Source organism: Polyodon spathula, chromosome 29 (genome assembly GCF_017654505.1).
Source record: "Polyodon spathula isolate WHYD16114869_AA chromosome 29, ASM1765450v1, whole genome shotgun sequence".
In the NCBI taxonomy this organism is placed as follows: domain Eukaryota; kingdom Metazoa; phylum Chordata; class Actinopteri; order Acipenseriformes; family Polyodontidae; genus Polyodon; species Polyodon spathula.
In genome coordinates, this window is record NC_054562.1 from 8,307,482 (window position 1) to 8,327,534 (window position 20,053).

A 20,053-nucleotide genomic window follows, 5' to 3' on the forward strand; every position below is an offset into this window, starting at 1 on the left:
GAACCACAGACACTTCAGAGCAAGTCTGTTTCCCAATGCAGAAACTGAGTTTCAGCCCAAACTCATTGCTGTCCTGGTAAACCCAGGCTTGATTACGAGGACCCTGCTCAGACCCGCCCTTCTCTTCCATTCAGAATTACTGAATATCTTTAAGAAGTTGCTCTACACCTCCAGAAAACTGGGAGGCATTCCTTCCAGGGCAAACCCATTGGGATCCCGGTGAGTGTGGGTAGGATACTGGGGCGTGCGACCCCACAGTACGACTCAAAACCGCATGCGCTGGTGAAGACCCTACCTGTCGATGATCACAGGGTCTGAGGGGGTCTCGTTGCGATTCCCACAGCTCTTCTTCTCACAACATCGACTGGAGGGAGAGAGGGAGAGAGAGAGATTTCATTTCACATTCACTCAGAGGAAGATTCCTTGAGGTTGTGTAAATCTGTGATGTGCTGCATGCTTGATTCTTATTAATCTTACTGAGCAATGACAGAGTGACAATGTAATAATTACTATTTACTAAGTATTTGTAAGAAAACGAATCTCAGTCTTCTGTTATCCATCCTATGCAAGCCTGTGTGTGCAATTTCACTAAATGTGAGGCCCATCTTTAAACAGCTTCAGTCTTCACTGAGTCGTTCAGCATTGAGAGATGCGATGAATATGAAAAGATGATCTTAAAGAAATGAAGGATACAAAGCAGGAAAAACGACCTAAAAAAAAAAAGATCCAGATTTTGAAAATATTTTGTATTTGCCCGTCAGCCTTCAAGTTGACTATTATTTAATTTCTATTTTTTTTTTTTTTTCAGAATCAAAATATTTCCCTTATAAAACATCAACCCTGAGGTAGCGCTGTCAACTTTCTCCAGAAGAACAAAATCCTGCTCTCTGGCAATCTGTCACTAATTTCCAAATCGCCCCCCCAAGAGTCAGCCTGGCTTTTGTTTCGGCTGCAAGAGCCCGTCCCCACTATTGAATAACAAAAGTACATCTCAGTTCACACCATCTGCCAGGCCTCTCCCGTGCAGAGGGGCAGTATCGCCCCCCCCCCCTCCTCCAGCCCAGTGGCTCAGACCCCAGCTGTGCGGCCGCCCTCTCCCAGTCCATCTCCTTATTAGCCAGCTGTGAGTTGGCTCTGGCATCTGCTGGCCACACAATGGCTCCTAGCCCTGGGATCCCTCCCAGCGTGGGGCCTCTTCTTAAACCCCAGTACTGTCCATTCACTTTTCACTCTGGGATTTTTGTTTTCTTCCCCCATTTATATAACTTCCAGCAGTCCGGTGATTTTGCCTTCTCCCCGTGGTTATGCATAAAAACTAATTTTGTTTTTTAATATGCTTTACCTCTCTGTGCTTTAATATGCTTACCTCTGCTTTACCATGCTTTCCCTGTGCTTTACCATGCTTTCCCTGTGCTTTATTACACTGCTATTGTGCTGATAGCAGTGCAACAGATAAAGAACCCCAGGCTCTCAACTAAATGCAGACTGATGAGCCAGGGGTTCAAGGCATTGCAGAAGGATCACAGTGTAACTGATTGAATGAGTGAGAATGCTTTCGGAGTCTGATTGTCCTTTGATTTTGTGCATTAACTATACTGCTATCAGCTTGATGGAAATTATGCTTTGAGTGTCTGCGGGGTTTTCCTGGCTGAAGAATAAATAAGGAAATCAATCAATAAATAGTATCTGGTTAATTGATCTCATTACCCCTCGTAGTCACTTGCTATTGTGACGTGTGCTCTGTGGTGCAGGGAGGGCCACCGTCCTGCAGGTTTTCTGGGGATCTGATCAACAGTTATTGACCTGGAAAAATGTTAGTGTTGACCAATTCAGAAAAGACTTGGGTCTTTGAGAACGAAAACCAGAAGACTCTGTGGCTCTCCGGGCCCAGGGCTGGCCACCGCTGGAATGGGGGCCGGGGTGCATATCGTGGCCCCTCACTAAGCTCTGGAAGCTGATCCTGTGATATCCTGGCATGACGACTGGCAAAGCCTCGCTCTTACCTGCACATGACTTCATGAGTCAGCAGCACGCGGCACATCTCGGGGTTCTTGTTCTGCCCTTCGTACGAGATGGGCTGCCAATCAAACACAAGGAAGAGCCAATGAGACGCCTTCGAGACACTGCTTTAGACGCCAACGCTATTGTCTTACATGCATGAGCGAGTCGTGCTGTGTGACGTGTCCAGGAGGGACTACCGTCCCTCCAGAAATGCGGTCACTCGGTCACTTCCTGATATTGCTCCTCCTCTGTGGAATGACTTGAATCTCACGTTTGAAGTCAATCAGATCTATTCAATTCATTACAGCTGATCTAAATACTGCAAATATTAAACACGACCAAACCTAATAATTACATACCCTGCTATGCTGTGGGTGCTGGTTTTTTCCATGTTAATGAATTACACACTGGCAGTGATTAGACACACTGTCCGGATCACTTCATTTTATTTCATCACTGCGTTTCTCTTTAGCGCTGCTGCTGCTGCGTCTGTCTGGTTATCTGGGGGCTGGCTGTTTGAAGTTAAGGCTGGAGGGTTTGCATTTAAACTCTAGAGTCCTTCCTCACCTGTTTGGATGCAGAGTCAATGAGCCTGACGTACAGATCCTGCTCCGTCCGCACCCCTGCAGAAAAGAACAAAGGCAGGCTCTCACAGTGAGGATATCGTGTCTGGATAATTCGATAGATACAGACTACAGCATGGGTTAGTGTGTGATCATTTAATGCCCACACAAGTGGGCTGCATACACCCTGAGGGCAAAGCCAGAGGGTCTTATCCAAGCATCTCTCCCTGAGAGTGAACATTAAATTCACATTTATCACACACTGCCCATGCAGTATTTTTAGAATCTCTGGTGAGCAATTTCTCTAAAGTTCTGTTCTGTGCCTCTTGTTGTGGGGAGCTCGCTCGACTTTGGGGCTTACTCTGCTGCCTTTCAGCTTGGCAGCTCGCACTGGGGTCGGTGGTGCTCTGCTGCTGGTGTGAATGAATGAGTGAATGAATGCTCACCAGTTATTATAGATAGATAGATAGATAGATAGATAGACTCACCATTGCTGTACAGAAGCTGGAGTTTGTAGTGTGTTCCATTATTTGTCTTCTGACCACTTTGCTCCTTTTAATGAAACAAAACAGGTAAGTTAGTAAACGAGATCCCACTGTTACCACCACACTTTTCTGTGTTTCCACACTGAGCATGTCAAGTACCTGTCAAGGGGAAATAATAATAATAATAATAATAATAATAATAATAATAATAATAATAATAATAATAATAATAATAATAATACAAGCCTAGGAAACACCTGTGCAGAGGTACCATGCAAACTTCTGTGAATGGATTAAATATAAATGACCTTGTCGTGTTCTACAAAGTCGTAGAAGGAGGTCCTCTCGATTTCGATTGGCTGTCCTTGTCGGTCGTACAGCGCCAGTACAAAGTGGAAGAAGTTGGATTTGCGGAGATTGGAGGGGGGCTGCTTCTCAAAGTGAGCCCGGGATAGAGCCACACCACTGCAGAGCAAACAGACACACCCATCAATATACACCATGAGCACACACACACACACCATCAATATACACCATGAGCACACACACACCCCATCAATATACACCATGAGCACACACACACACCATCAATATACACCATGAGCACACACACACACACCATCAATATACACCATGAGCACACACACACACCATCAATATACACCATGAGCACACACACACACACCCCATCAATATACACCATGAGCACACACACACACCCCATCAATATACACCATCAATATACACATGACACACACACACACAATATACACCATCAATATACACCATGAGCATCAATATACACCATGAGCACACACACACACCCCATCAATATACACCATCAATATACACCATGAGCACACACACACACACCATCAATATACACCATGAGCACACACACACACACCATCAATATACACCATGAGCACACACACACACCCCATCAATATACACCATGAGCACACACACACACACACACACATCAATATACACCATCAGCACACACACACACACCACATCACATACACCATCAATATACACCATGAGCACACACACACACACCATCAATATACATCATCAATATACACCATGAGCACACACACACACACCATCAATATACACCATCAATATACACCATGAGCACACACACACACACCATCAATATACACCATGAATACACACCATGAGCACACACACCATCAATATACACCATCAATATACACCATGAGCACACACACACACCCCACAATATACACCATCAATATACACCATGAGCACACACACACACACCATCAATATACACCATGAGCACACACACACACACACACACACACACACACACCATCAATATACATCATCAATATACACCATGAGCACACACACACACACACCATCAATATACACCATGAGCACACACACACACCCATCAATATACACCATGAGCACACACACACACACCATCAATATACACCATGAGCACACACACACACCCCATCAATATACACCATGAGCACACACACACACCCCATCAATATACATCATCAATATCCACCATGAGCACACACACACACCCCATCAATATACACCATGAGCACACACACACACACACACACACACACACACACACACACACCATCAATATACACTGTGGTCAAACGTTTTGCATCACCCTACAGAATGAACTCATTTTGCTTCATAAAGTCGAATGAAACCTGCTGAATTGCGTTAACATATTGAAACTGGACATTTCAGAATCTAACAAGAAACACTGCACCTCTGTTTTGTGGTAGCATTTTAGTAGTGTATTTGATTATGTGATTTGAAATAAAATATATAAATTAAGTTAATATATATCTCAATCCTAAAGTTCAAGGTCATGCAAAACTTTTGTCTCGAGCTGTAGTTCTCTTAACTGAACCCGACGATACAATGTTACTGTAAGAGTTCTGCTGGCTGTGTATGCAATGCATGCTGCTAATCGCTACCATGCACTGAAGAAGCTGACCTTGATTTGAAACTATAAAAACATTGTATAGTGAAATACGCGGTAACATTTATCTGCTTTTAATCTGCAGACCAGATCTGCTGCTAAAATACAAGAGACAGACAAATCTGCAGCTGCAATCATTTTCCTTCCGCGATCCCGAAACACCGGGATCATCAAACACGTTGGCTTGTTCGGGTTTTAAGGACGGTGCTAGGCAGGCTGTGCTAAGCGTTCTTCCAGCGCTAACACAGCCTCTTCATCTGAAATAAATAACCCTATTTATCCAGCTCTCCGGGGCGTGCTCTCTCTAGTGCCGTTGGGTATTTTCCATTTATTCTTTCTGGTTACTGTTACGGGTCCCTGTAATTTCAGGACCGATATTAACAGCGTGTTCATGCATGATTGTTTGTCATGGGTCTCATTTGGGAATGGGTTTCACTGCATGTGTGTCTAATATAGGGTTGTGTGTTTGGGTTTTTAAACTTTTTCTTTTCAATAAGAATAGGTCAGAACGCACAAGAACTCTATTTTTGTATCTTTTTTTTTATGACGTAGTATATTTATTTAAAGACCGTCCAAACGTATCGTGAAATGCAGTAACAGCGTTCGCCTTTTCAAGACACCCCGCTCAAAACCTCCCAAAAGCCTCGATAAAAACGCTGACACCCGAAGAAAGCCCCAGATTCGCCGTGGTGAAAGCGACCAGGGACACTTTGTGTCCGCTACTGAAACCCGCAGAATTTGAGCAGCGGTTCAAAGTTTGACAATACACGTCCGTGTCTCGCAAGAAGATCACAGTAGCTGCCTAAAACGGCTCAGGGATTTCAGTTTTCCAAAAGCGTTCATTAAAAACAACTTTGGTTTCTGTGTTGATCGGAATCGGGCGCGCTGAAAGCAGGTCCTTTTAGGGTCCCGCAGGTTGAAGGCATTGTGGGGTAAATTATATTTTATTAATTCCACACCGTGTCAGCCCCCCAGTATCTAAGCCCGTATACTATTTATATTGAAAAATACATATTCGTATCCAGACGGGGTTTGTATTCTTGCAGTTTTCCATCACCCTATATAATTAGCACATTGTTGCTTCATGAAGTCGAATGAAACCTGCTGAATATCGTCGCGTTAAAGTATTTAGTTCACACACCGCGTTGTGGTTTTCCATAGAAACTTAACGAAAAACTGACAACCATTGAAAAAACGAGACATTTCCAAATCTGACATGCAATAGTGTACTGCTGCTGTGGTTTCCTGTTTGCGCTATCAACGTGTAGTTTGATTACATGATGTAAAATAAAATATCTAAATTGTGTTCAAACAGTTTAAAAAAAAAATGACGTCGCACTCCTAAAATCTGAGGTGATGCTATGGTGCCAATGTGGAGTTCGCCAATCCAATTTCACAATGACACTTAGCATTGCGTGAGCGGCAGAGTTTTCCTGTGTAGCTGTATTTATTTACTTATTTACTTATTTATTTATTTGTTTATTTATTTATTTATTGTTGTATTTAGTTGGCCGGTTAGATGGTTTCAAACACAGGGTACACACTGAGAAAAATAACCGGAGTTCTGTGCCGCGCCCTTTCTTGCGCAGAAAGGAAAAGTCAGGAGCTCCTTTTCTAAACCAAAAGAAAATACCGTGAACTGTGACAGAAACGCCTTCTCCGGCGGCTCTCGTTGCGGGAAGGAATGGGATCATTGCAAGCTATATATATAAAAATAGAATCATTTCTTCGGTGAAAAACAAAGCGCAGAGTTCGGGTTTGTCACACCAGTCTAAAACGAACAGTCCCGCAGGAGCGGTGCGAGTCCTCGGATTATTATTATTATTATTATTATTATTATTATTATTATTATTAGATTTTTTACAAAACTTTTAAGCTTAAACAGAGATAAAATCCAACGAGATTGTGTACCTGAGCGTAATAATAATAATAATAATAATATAATAATAATAATAATAATTTCAACAACTCAATGAAAGGACCTTCTAATATTTTTTAATATTGCAAATGGAACAACATTTCTACTGCGCAAACATTTGATTATTTGACCTCTGAAGACCCAAATGCTAAATATGTAATCATCTCTTATAATAAAGTATAATATCGAATCACCTCTTGTAATAAAGTATAATATCTAATCATTTCTTATAATAAAGTATAATATCTAATCATTTCTTATAATAAAGTATACTATCTAACCATTTCTTATAATAAAGTATACTATCTAATCATTTCTTATAATAAAGGATATAGGCGCTGTGTTTAGGTTGTGGAGGTTAGTGTGTGTGTGTGTGTGTGTGTGTGTGTGTGTGTGTGTGTGTGTGTGTGTGTGTGTGTGTGTGTGTGTGTGTGTGTGTGTGTGTGTGTGTGTGTGTGTGTGTGTGTGTGTGTGTGTGTGTGTGTGTGTGTGTGTGTGTGTGTGTGTGTGTGTGTGTGTGTGTGTGTGTGTGTGTGTGTGTGTGTGTGTGTGTGTGTGTGTGTCAGTGTGTGTGTGTGTGTGTGTGTGTGTGCGCGGTGTGAGTGTTAACGTTTTGACAGGCTTTGATTTATTGAGTCAGTGGGGTAAATAAGGTGCAAGAGTTAAAACAAGCGTTGGTTCTGTTGTAAAAACAGATTCTAAAAAGCGTCTCTCTTCCTGCGGTTCCTGGACACGTTTCGAGGTGTGTTTATTTCACGGCACAAGCTGCACAAATAAACCACGGGGCACGAAAAATTAATAATCCGACAATACAATTAGATGGGGTAATTGTTTGAGTTTCATTGAAGGTCAGCCCCCTATGTTTAAAAATAATCGCGTTGGGTAGAAATGATGCCACGTTTCCGTCTGTTTGATCAAACAATATTAATTCGGTTCACACGCATTAGAAAACTTTACGGGATTTTTATTTCCACAGAAGAATGTTAGTAATCGATTTGGAATTTGGAATTTCGATTTGGAATCGCTGACGTATCCATTATCCATGCTGCGTTTATTGTCATTAATATCAAAGAGCGTTCTGCCGCTATTTAGCAAAATGACGTGTCGGTGAAGAAAAGGGCATTTTATTTTTGTCTTCTACAATTACAGCCTCGGATTTATGGCGTTCTTTTTGTGACAAAACTTTTTTTTTTTTTTTTTATCAATCAACATTTTGGGAAATGATACAAGACAGAGACGGACCGCCTTCGTCACAGTTCACAGTGAGACAGTCAATCGCTGTTCCATAAAGCAAAGAGACTTCTCGAGTCGACCGTGTGCTTCCCGTGTGGCTCCTGAACAATGCCGAGAGCTTGTCATTTAAGAGGACGTGGTTCCAACTAATAATGCACAGACCGTGCACTTTGCATCCGAGCGCAGTGTCGCGTATTGCAATACAGGGATACTGCGCGAATAAGACCATCGATAAACACACGCATACAGCAATGCAATGACATGGGCACAGAATCCCAAACACAGGGGACCCAGTTCTGCGTAATGCATGACTGACAAAACCCAGGGGTACTGTGCCCTGTGCGGGACTCGTAACTTCAGTTTATCGGTGTCCTCCCTCTTAAATCTGGATTTGGGACCCTCCGTGCCATCGCAAAGGGGACTAAAATGTTTTCTACCACTTTGGTTGAGAATCGTCATTTGAAAAACGCGGTGCCTACATTTGGCCGAGCTCTGTTTTGATAAATACAGTCAGGAGAACCCTTCCACTCTAAAAATAAGCCAGGTCTCCCTTTGTATTGGTACTTTTGAGATGCGCCTGTGCTAGCGCTGCGGACACAAAGGGACCAAACTAAACTCTACTAAACTAAGATGAATTTCTATTAAAAAACGCGCTGGAGTTCTTTACCGACAGCCTATATCAACATAACTAGCATTATAGCTGGCAGGTCATTTCAATAGGCGTTAGCTGCCAATGGAATGAAACATCACAGCGAAATCATGTGTTTTTGTATTTATTTATTTGTGCACGAATGTTTACAACTCTGACTAAAGCACACGTTTCGTTAAAAAAATCAGTTTTTATTTTTGCAAAGAAAACGATTTAAAAAAAATATCGGAGCTACTTTTAAAGTTTTGTAGGCTACTGTGTACACATTAATTACACTTTCTAGTTGAAAAAAAGTGTTTTATGTTAGACAGACAGACAGATAAATAAATAGATAGACAGACAGATAGATAGACAGACAGACAGACAAAGACAGACAGATAGATAGATAGATAGATAGATAGATAGATAGATAGATAGATAGATAGATAGATAGATAGATAGATAGAATGCTGGATTAATAGGTAGAATGCTGGATTAATAGATAGAATGCTGGATTAATAGATAGAATGCTGGATTTTACGCATTCTCAAGTACAGTAGCCTGTATATTTCTGTTTGTCTCTGAGCATCTAAAAAATAAATAGACACATATAGGTTGTTTCGTGTTATCTATATATTTAGATGGAAACACAGTACCGCTTTTAATATTTCTAGACAGATATCAAGAATATAATTATTACAGAGAGATATTTTGTATCAACGCATTCAAGTCACTATTATTGGAGTGTCCCGGGTCTTGCACATCCGTGACCTATATATTTATATTTATATACGTTACCTTTGTGACGCTACATTAGCATCCACAACACCGACATTGCGCACCCAGGATCGGATGGAATCCATCTCAACTCCGGAGGTCTTCTCTTTAATATCCGATCCCCCTCTGGATAAATGATTCTGGATTCCAAACATTAAAAAAAAGAAAAAATTGCTAAAAAAAAAAAAAAAAAAAAAAAAAAAATGCGAGACTGGCAGTCGTTCACAAGAGGAATCGCCTGTATAGTTACTCGAAGAGGAGAAATCCAGAGACAGCGGCGCTATTCAATAGTTTCATAACATAGAAACATTATATATATAAAATATGGAAAAACTTTTTTCACAACTTCCTCAGGCTGACAAATGACAAAAAAAAATATCTTCAAAAGTTTCCAGTAAGAAGATTTGGGGAGGTTTATTCTCCTTGGGGTGCAGTTATTGTTCAAACGAAAGGCAGCAAGACTGGGTCACAGTTTAACGCACATCACCTTTTCCGTTGTGGACACACACACACACGCTACACACACACACACACCCACACACCCACACACAGCAGCGCTGCCAGTCTGAGGCGTGATCTGTACCTTCTAATCCAGAGATCAGGCACTCGGCTCGGAGGAAACCCTCGTGTTAACTCACGGATCAGCTACCGGTAATGATCCTGTTCGCTCGATTCGCTTTGTCATGAATGAGTTACCTTGGCTGGGGGAGGCGTGGACTCTTCCCATATTTGGACAGGTTCGTTTGCATGTCGGTTTTCATTGGCTGTGGAGTGACAGTTGTTGGAACGATACCGCACCTGCCTCCCCAGCTGCAGCCAATCATCGTCGAGATCATTTGGATGGAGCAGGAATATGGTGCGTGTTTCACGTGTAGGTGTGTACGCGACTGGAGGTTGCATTGTGTCAGATTGGGGATGACAGATGCGTCCATGCGTGACAGATGATTCCTGTGAAATGCTGCCGCTCCAACCTGGTAATCCTCCGGGATCTGAACCCGCCCTCTCGGTTCATTTCATTCACTTTTTTTTTTTTTTGAACAAATGCAAGTAACTTGTTCAAATGCAACCTAAATTAAGGATATTAAAGTCTAACAGCGTGTGGCATCTGACGGACCTGGTAGCTTTTCTGTTTAGAAGTATGTTATGATTGTGAGAGTGTTTTGATTGATTTGTTAAATCTGTTTTGCATAGATTACTCGGCTGAGTTTGTGACAGTTGGTAACCCGTGTTAGCCACACAAAGAGTCGCTTGGCCGCCCCTCTCCCCGCTGCAGAGACAATGCTGGTCTGCACCTGAATCTATGATTCTCACTCACAAGAGGCTGCATGGTGTCAGTGTCTCTCAGCACAATGGGGACAGATTACCGAATTACTGCGCGCTTCTGCAGTGCGGGCTATTAAAAAAGCGAGTGTCCGCTATAGCACCCCGTGAGGATGCTGCAGGGGAGTCTCCTCTCAAAATATGAAAATGCAATCGATAAAACATGACGGTACAGCAGCCCGGCTTTTTAAAGGGGTGGCGCAATATACCAAAGAAATGAAGCGTGTGCAATTAAACTCCTCGTCTTGAAATAATGTCGCACTGCAAAACAGACAAGAGCTAATAACTAACACAGCAACGCATTAGTGGAACCGGGCGACGCCTACAGAGTGGTTATAAAAAAAATAACCCAGTGTGTGTGTGTGTGAGATGCAACACAATCTGTGTGGTACTGCCTCAGACAGAGTTGTGATACACACTGTCCCGTGTGTGTCCCGTCTCTGTCTCTCTCTCTCCAAGGATAGTTTATAACTGTATATGGTATTGAACCCTATATAAACATTAACATAAACGTGTAGGATAGGATATTTGGTGTCTGCATTAAACTGAAAACTTTTCAGACCGGATCGGATACCGCTTTACACAAGGCCAGCGCGCCTGGGAGGCGCAGAGAGGACGGTCAACATTAAACAAGGGGTTTGAGGCTGTATCGGAGTTCGAGGATATTCTTGCTGTGCTCAGTCAAAATGACTTTTTTAAAAAAAACTTAATTATGCTGATGAGGGCAGCTGTCTAGCTCGGCCCCCGACAAAAGCGCTTCGCATCTGAACGACGCGGATTTCTTGCATGAATTTCCGTTTTCTGTCGTCTGAAAGGGAGAGTTTCTTGCCCCTGCCGGGGTATTGTCTTGGGACTGATCTGGGGGAACAATGGATGCAAATCTGTCTTCAGAGACACCATCTGCCGGCCCGTCGAGTCAGCTGTTCTTCCAATTAACAGGAGAGCCCCGCGGAATCCCCGGCCGTCACTCAGCCGCTCTCAGCTTGAGTGACAGGTCTACTTAACCCCGAAACCGTTAAATAGCTACAGATGCTGGAGACGAGCCACCCCACCCCCCACCACTGAAATCGATCCGCAGAGAAAAAGCGCCGCTGTTATCGGGGAGGCACAACAGGACAGGAATCGGCGATAACAGCTATAATGTGAAGACTATGTTCTTCAAACACTCCCGGATCGCGATTGCAGGGATCCGGCCCCAGTAATTCAGACCCGAGTGTTAAAGGCGCCCTACCCGGCTGTAGAGAGAGGGAGAGAGAGGATGCATCCCCTAACCCTGTGTTGAGTTAGGGCCCTAATTGAACTCCAGTAATCCAATTAACCCGCGGGTGGTGTATTGAGAATCCACATTGTAACAGCGTGAGAATACAACCACGTGTAAACAAACAAACAAACAAACAAACCTGCATATATTTACTGTAAACCAGCAAAATTGAACATCTTACTGGAAGGATTGTAAACACGTTTTATTAAGGACTTTTACGCTGAGGAGGATGTTCTCAAACATTCACAATAAGAAAATATTTGTTTTTCGGAGTTTGTTTCGAATTTCAAATACTCTGTACTGCTGCGATTTCTGATTTCGATTAGTTTGAATCTGACTGTGTGTATAAATTAACTATTTATTCTTTTGATAACACGAGTTTAAACAAAAGCACGATTAACCCCTAGAAAAAAAAGATTTTAAAAAATACATTGTTGACAAATTAACTAATAATAAAGAATAGATGTCAATCTCAATATATTATACAATACTAATATATTGACACGTGCGTGTTCCTGTGGTCGTTATCTCTCGTATTTAAAGAATGTGTTGTTTTTTCAAACGCTGCTTTATGAAGTCTGCTAAAACTTATAAAAGTTATAAAGCTCTAATAGAGCACGTTGCCCTAAATATTTTACTGACATAAAAAATAAATAAATACCAAATGCACTGTGATTCAACTTAGTGTGGGCATTGCAGAACACCGCAAACTGCAGCGCGGCTCGTTCAAGGCCGGTGAGCTGTGTGCGCTTCAAGTCTCTTATAAGGAAATCTAGTCCACTTCTGTTCCTAACCCGATCTTTGCAACAACGCCATTCTAATGTGCATGCAACCTTCAGAACCGGTAAGGTAACGCTGAACTCAACACAGAGCCCTGAACACAGAGGTGCCGCTCCCCTTAAATTAGCCTCAGTTGCGCTTTGAAAAAGATTCACTCACCGCAGGTGACGATATTACTGAGGCTTTTATACAGCAGCGAAAACACAGGCAGCCTCAGAAACTGCGAGGATTAAGATGATCAGCAGCAGAAACTCGTTTGCGGGGCCGGCATCCCAAGAGTGGAACAGTGTTTTTTTTTTCTGAAAATCTAGAAAACAAGTCTGGATAGCTCAATGGACCACCGTGAACCCCAGCGCCAAACACTAGTGAGGGAATAACAAGTTAGCTAGCAAATACACGACCTCTCAGAAGCTGCTCTGGAACATGGTCTGGAACCTGCTCTGGAACACTTCTTGGATTCTGTAAGAATTCTATTATTTGCAGCCTTTTTGTTAAAGTAAAAACAAACTGCTGATTCTTATCGGAGTGACAGGAAGCCACTTTGCACTCAAGCTCTGAAATTATTTGAAGCTTTTTGGGCACCAGAATTATTTTGTTTTCTTTATAGAAAAATAAGCGACGGTAACCTGAGCGCGGCTCCGCTCGTGTGGGTTGAGAGCAACGCATTCGGGTAAAAAGTGTGTGACAAAGAAAAGGTCAGAGGTCAGTTTGTTTAGAGAAAGTGAATACACATTGCACTTATAATAATCTAAATATGAGAATAGAACGGTCATCTATCAAGTTTAGGTAGATATATTATTGTAGATTTTTAAAAGCATTTAAGTAATATTTTTCTTCACTGGAAAATATTCTCTCTCTCTCTCTCACTCTCTATTCTTCTGTGTTTAATTTGAACAGATTAGTAAAATCTGTTTGCAATTCTCACACATAGTGTGTGAAACCTGCGGATCCTGATCGCTTTAACCCGTCTGTGTGTCTGAATGAGAGAGGAGGAGACTGCGTTCCCTGCGAGGCTCCGGCAGTGAAAAGGGCGCAGGGTCGGTTATGGTGATACCGAGACAATGCGGGTTCGTGTGCCTGGACTCTCCGGGGACAGCAACGATGCGATCCTGTCTCCCTCTGTCCACTCCGGGGCAGTACCGGGGGTCGAGGGGGCGGTGACCAGCCTTCACAACGCTGGAGCAGCTGCCACTAAACATCCGCCACCAGGCACCCTGCGCCCGCAGCGACAACGGCCCCACCCGGCCTGGGCTGAGTATTGATTTCACTTCGTTTGTTTATTTATTAAATTGCTCGGGAAACTGTCCCATTGAGTTTCCAAATGGTGTCCCGCAGCGGGTTGAGAGCGAGAGAATTCGTGGCCCGCGGACAGCAAATCCATAGGCTGCATTAATCATTATTCACAATCTTACCTTACCCCGCTCCTGAGCGGAGAGGCGACATTTTTAAACCCTCACTATGGCCTGTGTATAGCTGAAGGAAAGAAAGAAAGAAAGAAGAAAGAAAGAAAGAAAGAAAGAAAGAAAGAAAGAAAGAAAGGAGATGGTAGCCTACATATTAATTTGTGTACAGATTTTAAAAGACTTTTTCCCTGTTGCAAAAAATAAATAACATTTCAAGTAAACATTAATGTTTACAGTAAATAAAATATAATAATTGTGTAATGTAGATAAACTTGATCTTTCACATGAAATCAATTTCTAAACTAATAACATATATTTCAATCTATTCTGCTGTTTCCAAATGACATTGATAAGCATAAAGGTAAAACAAGAGAGAAAAATGACAGAGCGAGAGGAAGAGAGAGAGAGAGAGAGAGAGAGAGAGAGAGAGAGAGAGAGAGAGAGAGAGAGAGAGAGAGAGAGAGAATGAATCCGAATTGATTAGAATTGAATTGAATTGGATTGGATTGAGAGAGGGGTGTCATTGGGATTGCCAGACGGACGGCTCCCTCGCCCTTGTGACTGTGGTTAGTTTGCTTAATAATAGGCAGCGAATTACAACGTCTAACACAACGCGTCACAAACAGAGCGGTTTGCTGTTATCACAACTAAACGATACCAGCGAATTGTTGCGTTCCAGCTGTTGGAGAGATTTCAAATAACTTCCCTTTCGTTTAAAAAAGTGACGGAGAATTACATTTCATTTCGCCTTTTCAATAACTACATAAATATACTTATAACGCATTCCAGCTCCTGCCATGGGTATTGAAGTCAAGGGTACACTGACCGGACTCCCCAGTAACGCACAGCGCTGTGCGGGGCTGTTAGCTACAAAACACAATCAATTCGAGCGATTAGAAGAGAAACAGCCCCACCTTGCGGTGAACTACAGAGTAGCAACAGCAACGTTTATGTTACCTGATTTAAACAGAACTCACGCAAATAAGTCAGGCAGCGCCCCCTGTAGGACGCAAGGTGCCAAATCGAGCCACACACTTCCCCATCGTCAACTGTATGTGCATTTGATATACAGGAATGCATTTGATGTATTTAATGTAATTATGATATGATTGCATATGAATAGATTGCTCTTTTTATTAATTTGTTCACCGCATTCATATGAAAATCACGATGTCCGTTTTATTTATAGCGTATTTTCGTCCCATTTTCGTGTCTTATTACAGCACAGTGGCACGGAACAATTTTTGCCCTACCTGGACACCATCCTACACCCTACATAAGATGATGATTGGCTAGGAGGAGTTAAAGCCCGGCGTGTGATTGGCTGCAGAAGTTAAAACGCGGAATGTGATTGGCTGAGCAGCCCACAGGAGGCTCCCTGTAAGGCGGGGCTTCGCCGTGTTTTCAAGACGAGTCAGTCGGACAGTACAGACAGGAGAACAGCAGCCAGCATGGCTAGAAAACGAACCGATCTGTATGTCTGGGAAAAGCTGCAGATTCTGGACGAGCTGAGGAACGGCAAGACGCAGATGCAAATCGTGCGAGAGCGGGGGATCAAACAGTCTTCCCTCGCCACGCTGAAACGCAACGAGGAGAAGATCCGACAGCAAGCGGCTTCCAGCGAGCACCCGCAGCAGCGGCGCTTCAAGCCAGCCTCCCCGGAGACAGTGGACAGCGCGCTGTGGAAGTGGTACCGGTTCACCAGACCAGCTGACGCGCCGGTATCCGACCAGGCATTGCTCCAACAGGCCGAGGCAATTGCCCAGCGCCTCGGGATCCGAAACTTTGACTCTTCCAACGGTTGGCTGCAGAGATGGAAACTTTGCCACGGAATCGAAGACATCTCAAGCAAGCGGGCGACAGTTGCGCACGAAACTCAGCTGAGCGCACAGCCGAGTCAAGCAGAGGCCGGGCTGCAACAACACACCCACGAGTCCCGCCCTGAAACATCCGAACCGAGCGGCGCCCGTTCCGTGCAGCAGCTGGACGCCTGTAATCCGAGCTCTGCAGACTGGAGCTCGGCAGCGAGTGACGATAGCACCCAGCACCCCTCCCCGTCTCTGCTCCCCACAATTGCCGAGGCGCAGAGGGCGCTGGAGCTGTTGCACCGCTTCCTGGAAATGCACGGCAGGAGAACCGAGGACTTGCGGGACGTGGCGCACGCGATCAACGAAGTGGCGCGAGAGCAGCGCCTGCAGATGCAGGTGAGTGGCGCGCGCTCAGGTGAGCTGCCGCCGCAAGGCGTTATTGCGCGCTGTGCAGTCCACGCAGGGTTTGCACCGCTGAGTAATATAGTAGTTGTGGGCTTGTCAAAAGCTAGTATGCGCTGTTGTATGTAAACTCGATTGAGGTGAACTCCAACTCTGGCAAAAAGTTTAGCGTCACCTAGAATTTTAGGATGGAGACGCAAATAAATAAACGATATTAACACGATTTAGATCTATTTATTTAACGTCATGGAATCAAAGAAACTACAAAACTGATATTGCAAAAAAGAAAAAAAAAAGACCAAAAGCCATAATAGTAATCCAGTATTTCATGTTCGATTTCGAACGGTGACGTTTTTCAATTTTTTTTTTTTTCATCAGTTGCTGAAGTGTCTGAAAAACTAGAACGCGTTATTTAATTCGGTATGTGAGTATAATGTTGTGCTGCAGGTGTTCTTCAGCATCATGCAGGGGATGTGTTCATTCTGCTGGGAGATGCGAAACGTGTGACCACAGCAGTAGTTCACTAGCAAGCCTCACGCGTTATTACACTTAGCGCTGCCTCGGCGGCTATGCAGAACCACAGTCTGTCCACCCGGCTCACTGTCTGTGTCACTTTTTGAAACGCTTGTGGAGTTTTGATTAAATAAAAAAATGATCGTATTTAGCACACGTTGTTATTTCTGCGTGTGGATGCAGTGGATATACAGGACACGGCGATCTGACACGTTTCTGATCGATCTGGCTGGAGTGCATTCTTGCCTGCTGTATTTGTGTGTAACCCTGTCTCTTGATCCTCTTTCAGTGCACTGTTGCAGGGCTGAGAAGCTTTCAAGAGGGCGTGAAGCTGGACTCCGTTGCTGCCCCTTGTGTTGGGAGCTGTTGGAGTGCCTCTCCCCCTAATCCTGCCCCCCTGTCTGCAGTGAAGGAGGAGCAGACTGGGTGTGACTGGACCGCCGGGCACCGCCACGTTGAGGGCCCGTGTGAGTGAAACGCTTGTCAGTGCGATATTGTCGATATTACATCGCCAGCAGAGTGCAGCCTGCAGGACAGCCAGTTATCATCCTGTTTATTTATTACAGTGTTTGCAAAAGCAGAATTTATTCATGTAATAAGCATAATTCTGCCAGCTAATGTTTTCAGTTGTTTCAGATTTGCTGGAAGACGTTGACACCGACACCCATCTCGCACTCCCTGATCCAGGACCAAACACAGTGGAAACGCAGACGGAGGTTGGCGTTTTTGCACCTCGCACATTTTGTCCTGTATTTAGAAAGCACAGGAATACCACATAGCAAAGCATGACTAACCACAGAGAAGATAGCAAACCATTCTGGAGCGCGATCTCCAAAAGCACAGAGAAGATAATGAACCAGCCCCCTTCTCAAAGTGTACTGCTTTGGTATCCCCCTGGTAAAAGCACGGCACAGTATAGTGAAGCACAGAGAAGATAACGAGTGATTGAGATACATCAGGACACACACAGTGATCGTTGGCCTGGCACAACTGAGTCAGCGGTTCCTTATCTTCTCTGTGCTTACAGTAATATCTGCTGTTTTAGGAGCCCCTGTCGGTCAGCCCCCCCCCCCCAGGTGAGACTGTGCCCCAGGTTGATGTGGTCCCTTGCTTTCCCGCAGGGCTGTGCGCCGCATTCTGCACCACAAGACTCCCACACTGAGCCTGGCAAGCTGGCGGAAGAGGTGAGGATGACGGCTCTGCAGATTACAGGCGGGAGTCTCAGCTCTGTTCATCTACAGCCTGCTTGCTAACATTGTCGTTTTTACAGCAGTTTGTGTCGTTCATTTCTTACAGAAGATGAACAGCCAGCCTGGTGATAAGTGGCTGGCAATAGAATACGAGAAACTGCAGCTGAAGAGAGCCAAACTGGAGCTCCTGAGAGAGCAGGTGGACTTGGGGAGAAGCCAGTCACAGACCCTGAAAGATATTTTAACAGCATTGAAATAGGTTCCCCAGCCTGCTGCCTGCATTGGATCAAGAGGTCCGAAAGCAAGTGGGGAGGGGGAGTGATTTTCTGGGGCGTCCTTTGCTGAGTTTGAGCACCACTGGTCTAAATGACCCCTCATATACCACAGTGAACCCTGTGGGTCTCAAGGACTACTCCCCAGTGCAACAGGGGCGTGCCCGGACCGTTCTGCTGGCATTCCGTGTTCTAGAATGATGATGATGTCATGAGTCCCATTCACAGAGTCTGCACCACATTCCGAAAGCTGCTGATTCCTCATTAGCCATCTGCTCAGATAGATTTAGAAAAGGTGTTTCACCAAAGCTGGTCTTCCCAGCCTCAGAGAAATCATTTCTGTGTACTGTTTAAATTCAAGTGATTCAGTTTATTCATTCAACATTTAAACAAGCACACGTTCAAACACAAAAATCACAATTTTATTTATTTTTTTTTTTTTGTGGAAAATTATTATTATTTTTTTTTTAAATCAAAAAAAAAAAAAATCATGTACTGTACAGAAAAAGAAAATCTGCCATCCCAATAAAATGATCAACCAGCCGCAGTCCTGCTTGTGGCATGTTTGTTTCAATAGCCCAGTCTGGGTACCGTTTAAACCAGCAAGAATAATTCTGCTGGTAACTCGTTCACGTTTTCTTTCTGTTGAAACCAGGGGAGAGAAACTGTCCCGTGACATGCAGCTGAAACCAGTGAAACAGTGGAGGTTTGAATTGGTAAGGATGCTTCCACTGCTCAGACCAGTAAAGACCTGAGTGAAGCGTGGCTGTGGAAATCAAACCCCGGCCCGTCTGCTTTCACACCCTCGCAGCTAACTGAGGCTTTGTTATTTATTATTTACAGCTGGGAATGGTGATTGGTTTATGTCGATAATCTGTTTGCATCTATTGGCTGTGCATCTTTGATTGTCAATAATTGTGAAATTTCAAGATGTTTAGGGTTTTAGTCGATGTATCCACGGTTACAGGTCATTTTTGTTTTTGTGATCAAAACAATAAGCACATGTTTGTATAATTCAAAGAGGCGTGCTCGGCGACCCGGGTGTTTCTCCGCATTCTCTCTCATCTTTCTCTCTTTCTCATATTCTCGTTCTTGTTCTCGCTCTCTCTCACCGTCACAAGCGTTGTGTGTTTGGAACCTGCCTGTAATTTGTCCTTCTCAAATGACTTTATAAATGACAAGTTCTATCTTATACAGCCCTGTCCCACTTAATAAACAAAATACACAATAAATAAATAGAGAGGCTTGCCCCATCCTGATGCCCTTTCCTTTTCAGGGATCATTAACAATAATGCCTGGTCCTGTTGGAGTCGAGATGTAGCTTTTAAAAATAAAATCAGTAACACTTTAAATGTGTTCATGATTATTTCATGTGTATTAAGGGAAATGTTCTGAATTCATGAAGTATAGTCATTTAATTTGCGATTATATAAAATCAAGGAAAACGCTTTTGATTGATTTTAGTTGCATTGCCAGTGGCGTCGTGTTTTTCGATTTCTCAATTTTCTT

The 20,053-nt window shown here is 43.6% G+C and overlaps 2 protein-coding genes across 3 annotated transcripts in view; one reads left to right on the top strand and one right to left on the bottom strand.

Annotated features, from left to right (window-relative positions):
- LOC121302292 (transcription factor coe2-B-like) overlaps nt 1–10,247 on the bottom strand; it is a 33,063-nt gene extending 22,816 nt beyond the window's left edge. Inside the window, exons 1-7 of one of the 2 annotated variants that reach the window (XM_041232147.1) lie at nt 10,179–10,247; nt 9,617–9,735; nt 3,358–3,514; nt 3,053–3,116; nt 2,569–2,624; nt 2,004–2,077; nt 296–364 (exon numbers count right to left, since the gene is read on the bottom strand). In XM_041232147.1, coding sequence (XP_041088081.1) covers nt 296–364; nt 2,004–2,077; nt 2,569–2,624; nt 3,053–3,116; nt 3,358–3,514; nt 9,617–9,681 — 485 coding nt within the window. In that variant the 5' untranslated portion in view covers nt 9,682–9,735; nt 10,179–10,247. Of the gene's footprint in view, nt 1–295; nt 365–2,003; nt 2,078–2,568; nt 2,625–3,052; nt 3,117–3,357; nt 3,515–9,616; nt 9,762–10,178 lie in introns of those variants that run through there. The other variant, XM_041232146.1, reaches the window with a different exon arrangement.
- Nucleotides 1–19,979, top strand: part of LOC121302293 — a 25,015-nt gene extending 5,036 nt beyond the window's left edge. The window contains exons 2-6 of the mRNA XM_041232148.1: nt 15,583–16,563; nt 17,372–17,549; nt 17,719–17,798; nt 18,204–18,266; nt 18,379–19,979. Of these exons, the coding sequence (XP_041088082.1) occupies nt 15,811–16,563; nt 17,372–17,549; nt 17,719–17,798; nt 18,204–18,266; nt 18,379–18,531 (1,227 nt within the window). The 5' untranslated portion in view covers nt 15,583–15,810 and the 3' untranslated portion in view covers nt 18,532–19,979. The remainder of the gene's footprint in view (nt 1–15,582; nt 16,564–17,371; nt 17,550–17,718; nt 17,799–18,203; nt 18,267–18,378) is intronic.
- The last annotated feature ends 74 nt before the right edge of the window (nt 19,980–20,053 follow it).